At 34.7% G+C, this 6,633-nt stretch overlaps 1 protein-coding gene across 3 annotated transcripts; it reads left to right on the top strand.

Moving 5' to 3' along the window:
• The first annotated feature begins 901 nt into the window (after positions 1–901).
• On the top strand, positions 902–6,175 carry LOC113861876 (DEAD-box ATP-dependent RNA helicase 35). 3 transcript variants are annotated; one of them, XR_003504363.1, is made up of 3 exons: positions 919–2,908; positions 5,463–5,563; positions 5,901–6,175. XR_003504363.1 is itself a non-coding variant. In XM_027494963.1 (2 exons), the coding sequence occupies exons 1-2, from the start codon at positions 1,091–1,093 to the stop codon at positions 2,855–2,857; spliced, it is 1,629 nt and encodes a 542-aa protein (XP_027350764.1). In that variant the 5' UTR covers positions 936–1,090; the 3' UTR covers positions 2,858–4,105. The 3 variants fall into 3 exon arrangements, 2 of the variants coding, with proteins under 2 accessions (XP_027350763.1, XP_027350764.1); XM_027494963.1 differs by lacking the exons at positions 5,463–5,563; positions 5,901–6,175 and having other exon boundaries at positions 936–1,180; positions 1,319–4,105; XM_027494962.1 differs by lacking the exons at positions 5,463–5,563; positions 5,901–6,175 and having other exon boundaries at positions 902–4,625.
• Positions 6,176–6,633: the final 458 nt, after the last annotated feature.

Raw genomic sequence — 6,633 nt, 5'->3', positions numbered from 1 at the left:
CGATTAATATGTTTTTTTGTTAAATTATCTAAATGATGCATGATATTTTTTCTTAACCATATTCATAGTAAGCTATCAAAAACAACATCTCAACGAACAATAATAATAAAATACTCATTTGATTATTTTTTAACGATTAAATAAGACATATATTATGAATGTGTGAGTTTAATATTTTGAAATATATTTAGTTTTTCTCAAATTTTTATCTTTCTATTTTCCTCCTCGTAATTTCCCCCGTCAATAACAATAAAAAGCCTGTATTTAACAGCAACTCATATTCTTCACAAACCTATTAATCCATATTATTATGAATCACAGTTATTTAACATTTTAATTTTTAACTTTAATATCGTTTTCAAATTATTAAGAGTTGAGTTATTGGGTTTAAACGTAAATGAGCAAGCAAATTTAAGGGAATATTTTTTTTCTTCTTTTATTATTTTTATGCTATTTCTTCTCTTTTATTTTCCAGACTTTTTCTTTTATCTCATGTCTTAAATTTTTATTCATTTTCTTTTACATTGCACAAATTAAGAGTACATTTGTTTCTGTTATTAAAAAAAAATATGTTTTTAAAAATAAAATACAATACAAATTTATATTATATTATATTTTTAAAAATAGAAATTAAAAAAAATAAACTCTAAACTTCTTATTTCCTCTTCGGCTTTTCACAATCGGATTCGTTTTTTCAAAGCCCAATAAATGTGAGTTAAGTATAACATAAATATTCCATTTAGGTAAGTTTGTTAATAAGAAAAAAATTATAAAAGATGATAAAACTATTTTTATAAACTAAAAGTAACTTATTTTTTTTAAAAATATAAATTAATTTTAACTTGTAAAAATAGTTTTAAAAAAATAAAAAGTAATATTAGGTATTTCAGTGTCCGTGTCCATGCACTCCCTAAAATTGCAACTAAACCGTGGATACCGTAATCACATGTCCCCAAATTGAAGTTCATAGTCTGAAACCCTAGCGCTGTGTTCCGTTCTACTGCTACTGTACACGATTCCTACACTTTCTGTGTTGCTACACCCTGCTGAGAGTTGAGAGCATTGACACACGGTGGAATCGGTGGCAATAATGGAAGAAGACGATGATTACGTTGAGTACGTTCCTGTGGCGAAGCGTCGAGCTATGGAGGCTCAGAAGATTCTCCAACGCAAAGGGAAGGCCTCCGCTGCCATTGACGATGATTTAGAGAAGTTAAGAGTCGCCGAAACCAAGCCCAGTCTTCTGGTCAAGGCATCGCAGATGAAACGAGAACAACCCGAGATCAGCGTCACAGAACAGATCATTCAACAAGAGAAGGAGATGATTGAGAATTTGTCTGACAGAAAAACCCTAATGTCCGTTCGTGAATTAGCCAAGGGTATCACGTACACTGAACCCTTGCTCACTGGTTGGAAACCGCCTTTGCACGTGCGAAGGATGTCGAAGAAGGAATGCGATTTGATTCGGAAGCAGTGGCATATAATTGTTGATGGTGACGATATTCCTCCCCCAATTAAGAATTTTAAGGATATGAGGTTTCCTGAACCTGTTTTGAAGAAATTGAAAGCTAAGGGGATTGTGCAACCAACGCCCATTCAGGTTCAAGGGCTTCCTGTTATATTATCAGGGAGGGATATGATTGGAATTGCATTCACTGGGTCTGGAAAAACCCTGGTTTTTGTGTTGCCAATGATCATGGTGGCAATGCAAGAGGAGATCATGATGCCTATTGTTCCCGGAGAAGGTCCATTTGGTTTGATTGTTTGTCCATCGAGGGAACTCGCGAGGCAGACTTATGAAGTGGTGGAGCAGTTCTTGATACCTTTGAGGGAAGCTGGATATCCAGAGCTTAGGCCTTTGCTTTGTATTGGTGGAGTTGATATGAGGTCACAGCTCGAGATTGTGAAGAAGGGTGTTCATATTGTTGTTGCCACTCCCGGGAGGTTGAAGGATATGCTGGCCAAGAAGAAGATGAATCTTGATAACTGTAGGTATTTGACGTTGGACGAGGCCGATCGTTTGGTGGATTTGGGATTTGAAGATGACATAAGGGAAGTTTTTGATCACTTCAAGGCTCAAAGGCAGACTCTCTTGTTTTCTGCCACTATGCCTACCAAAATTCAGAACTTTGCTAGGAGTGCTTTGGTGAAACCTATTATTGTCAATGTGGGTCGTGCGGGTGCTGCCAATCTTGATGTGATTCAGGAGGTTGAGTATGTTAAGCAAGAGGCGAAGATAGTTTATCTTCTTGAGTGCCTGCAAAAAACCCCACCTCCCGTTCTGATATTCTGTGAGAACAAGGCTGATGTCGATGACATCCATGAATACCTTCTATTGAAAGGAGTCGAAGCAGTGGCCATTCACGGAGGCAAGGATCAGGAAGAGAGGGAGTACGCAATTGCGGCTTTTAAGGCTGGAAAGAAAGATGTGTTGGTAGCTACAGATGTTGCATCCAAAGGTTTGGATTTTCCCGATATTCAGCATGTAATTAACTACGACATGCCTGCGGAAATTGAAAATTATGTCCATAGGATTGGACGGACTGGAAGATGTGGCAAGACAGGTATAGCCACAACATTTATTAACAAGAATCAAAGTGAGACAACTCTACTTGATTTGAAACACCTCTTGCAAGAAGCGAAACAAAGAATTCCCCCAGTTTTGGCCGAGCTGAACGATCCAATGGAAGATAATGATGAAATCACAGATATAAGTGGGGTCAAGGGATGTGCATATTGTGGTGGCCTTGGTCATCGCATCCGTGATTGTCCCAAATTAGAGCATCAGAAGAGTATGGCAATTGCAAATAATAGAAAGGATTATTTTGGATCTGGAGGTTACAGAGGGGAAATTTGAAAGGCACAGATCCCCTGCGTACCAATTTTTCTTTGGGCGCTACTGGGTTATGTATTATATCTGCAACTTTTGATCTCTGCATGTGAAACCTGACAACTTCATTATATTCGAAATAGTGCTTTAGATATGTATCAGATTTTCTTTAAACTTGACTGGATTATGTATTATATCTGCCACTTCTTTTTTTGTTCCTTAATATCTAATGAATTTTATTGTATTTTCACCTGTGCTTTTGATATAGTTGAATTATAGTATAGTTTTGACTGGACTGTAGATTGATTTTCACCTTTTAATGCAGTCGTATGATTCATGTTAGAGTAGCATGGTCAGGTGATTTGTCAGGAGTTGATGCCTTCTGCTCTGATAATTGTTTTTATCTTTTCCTAGAATTTGTTATAATCTTATTATTGGACATTGTCACCTCGCAATAGTGCAAATCCAAATTCATTTCCAATGAACTAATGGTATAATATGCTTTAGATTAAGGGGCCCATTTGGATCCTGCCCCGAAGAGCTAATTGGAGCTTACGTCTCGATTAAGAACTTTTACTTCAAAGTGGTGTTTGGGTAGGCTTCCTGTACCAGCATTGAGTCAATGCCATTGAGGCATCTGTTTTGAATTTATATTTGTTTACTGTTGTTGTTCCTAGGGAAAATGGATGAAAGAATAACAAAATGTTAGAACTTTTTCATTCCAGAATCAAGACTAAAAAAAATTGTTTTGAAGTGATTTAGTGATTTTCTTTTTAAATTTTGAGTGTTCTTTATGCGTATATATGGATGTGACACCATGAAAGTGTTCCCCTGCTAAGATGATTCATCCTCCTATTAGTGTTTTTTATCTTGGTCATCTGGATTCCTAGTGATGTGAATATGCAAAATCCTGCAGAAAGCATTCTGGGATAGTAGATATATCATAGGAAGATAAAGTTAGGCTATATAGTATATAATATACGTATTGATATCATCTGAAGGGGTTCTTCCTTGTAACTAGTCTCTGGGGAATTAAATTTTAAGATGTTGTTCATCAGCATAGTAGGTATCGGTGCTATTATGAAATTGGTCATGAGGTCCTGTCCAGCCTTTGCTGTAAATGGTGAGAATGAGTGATTTGTGATGCTCTCTTTGTACTTCTAGTCTTGAATAAGTCTTAAGAATTGGAATGTAAGCTTTATGAGTTCCAAGCTTAATGGGTCTGAACTTCATGGACTGATTGTAATAATAGTATAAAATATAAAGATAATTTTTCAAGTTTCTTTTTGTAGACAATTTTGTGGTATCTGTGATCTGAATTTGTCTTTCTTGATATGGATTCACTTTTATGGCAAAGTACTTTCATTAAATTGCCCTGTAAGTCTTATATTCTATCTGTTTTGAGCTCTAAGTTCTTATATTATTTTCTTTTCCTTGTGATAATGCCCACCAATGATAAACTTTAGGCTGAAACATTGATGTCTCCAGTTTCATGGTAAAATCCTCTATTTTTTAAAATATTGTTGCTGCTATGTGTAGGCCTTGTTTCATATGATATGATTGGTTGTGACAGGCTCTTTCTAATATATATAGTTGGATATTGATGAGATTGCTAAGTAAGAATATTTTCACCACTTTTCCCCTCTTTTTTTTTTGGCTTAGCTCTATACTTCTTTCATTTGCTAATTTTCCATCTATTGATAAATCCCGCATTGTCTGAACAGTCTAGCCTTCAAATTGGATGGAAAAATAAAATATGCTCAGATTGAAAATTTACAGTTTCAAAAGGGATCAAGTTAGCCCAAAAAAAAAGTATGTGTGAAAATATCTTTTCACATAAACATAGATGCACTAGCTGAATAGGCGTAATAAACATCAACTTGCAAATCTGGCCCATCTTTGTTTCACCACAACATCTACTTTTCTCTTCACTGCGATTTTCCATAATACCACCTGTAAGTTCTTCTGATTGAACTTTCAGTCTTAATAATTGTAAATTTTGAGTGAGATGATAAAATTAGTTTTTGGCAAATTCAACTTGAACTTAATATTAATGTTTGGTAAAATCCAACCTTTGAGTGAAATAGTTGGTGCCTTCCTCAACCAACTATTTATTGAGTTAAATAAATTTGTATATGTGTGATCTTGGCCTTTTAAGAAGTAAGCCAAAGAGTGGTTTTGGCAAATATTATACATATGTTCTGTCAATTACAATATTTTTCTACCCCTTGATTGGTAAGGTTCATTGCGATGTGCAGCTCAATACCATTGGAAGAGCACTCCCAGTGCATATAGGTGATGGCTTCAGTGTTGGAAATGTTATGGGGCATGCTTTATTTATTTATTTATTTATTTTATTTTCATCATCTATCTTCTCTTTTTAACAACGTAATATCTGTTAGGCTTCCCATTGCATTGGTAATTCTGGGTGTTAACTCTACTGTTTGTTGGATGCTATCTCTTGTTACTATTGTCACAGCTTTTGTCATTGCAAAACCTGTACTAAATATTTAAATTTAAACAATAGAAGAACAAGGAATCATGAACATGCATGTATCATTCATATTTTTGAGTTTTATGTTCCTGGTCTCTGAAATTTTATTGATATTGGAATATTTATCACAATTTTTAGTCCTAGGTGAGATTCATTCATGCTTTCATGGATGTTACAAAAGCTCTCTGCCTCAAATTCCAGTTTAGTGCAATTAAAAAGTAACGGCTCTATCAAGACTGGTATATTTTCACTATCTCACGTCAATGTCTTATTGCAGTTTGCAACTTCTAATTTTTTACCATGAAATCTAATAATGACTTCCGTTACATTTGTTGTTCTTCAGATATGCACACCACTTTTTCTTTGAACGTATGTGTTATATCTGCAACTTCTGAATTTTGTTCTATGAAATCTAATAATGAATTTCAGGCATTTATACTACTCCTTTTGATATTGTTGAATGATGATATAGTTTATAGATTGTCTGGACTGAATTTGATACTGTTGAATTATGATATAATTTATAGATTGTCTGGACTGAATTGTAGATTGATTTTCACCATTTATGCTGTCTAGGATGATTGACATTGGAACAGCATAGTCAGGAGCGGATGCCTACTCCTCTGGTAATTATTTTCCTTGAACATTTATGTTTATGTTTATGATGAATGTAAATAATTTCTGCATCAAGCAGGATGCAGGAAATCTTTTATGATAATTTAACATTTATTTGTATGGAGAATACTGTAAAGAACACAAAGATGTTCTATTTTAAACTTGAGTTTTGCAACACCATTATAGCAAATCCTAATACCCTCCACCAACTTTTTCAGCACAATGCAAACTCGTCTTGAAATAATGCAAATCCAATATCATTTCCAATGGACTAATGATATTATAACCTGCTACCATGCGGAATCTTGATATCTTGTAGCCGAAATGGAATGGCTATCTAAGCTTTAGATTTTGTACAGATTCTTTTACACATATCAGCCGTCGAATGATCGAAATATGCCGTCGCTTATACTTTTAAAAATCACGTTTACGATTGCAAAATTTTATTAATAATTTATTATCACTAAAACCTTTCGTGTGACGTTATCTTAATTCCTTGGAACCCACGCTGTTGGCGGTTCTTATTCCGATCCCGGAGACAGTTTAAAATCGATGCTGCCAAGTCTAAAAAATTTAGGATGCATTCCCGTAGGGTGAAGCTGAAGAAAATTACTAAGGATTTGGTTGTATAAGTTTGTAACCCCATTTTTCAGAATTGAAGAACTTAGCTTCCACTGAATATGTTTCATAATTA

This window comes from Abrus precatorius, unplaced genomic scaffold (assembly GCF_003935025.1).
Source record: "Abrus precatorius isolate BTA unplaced genomic scaffold, Abrus_2018 Scaffold3, whole genome shotgun sequence".
In the NCBI taxonomy this organism is placed as follows: domain Eukaryota; kingdom Viridiplantae; phylum Streptophyta; class Magnoliopsida; order Fabales; family Fabaceae; genus Abrus; species Abrus precatorius.
The sequence above is the reverse complement of the archived record's forward strand: the minus strand, read 5'-3'. Positions and strand labels throughout refer to the sequence as shown.

Excerpts from the sequence above, each read along its gene's own strand:
- LOC113861876 (XM_027494962.1), top strand. The coding sequence starts at position 1,091 with ATGGAAGAAGACGATGATTACGTTGAGTACGTTCCTGTGGCGAAGCGT.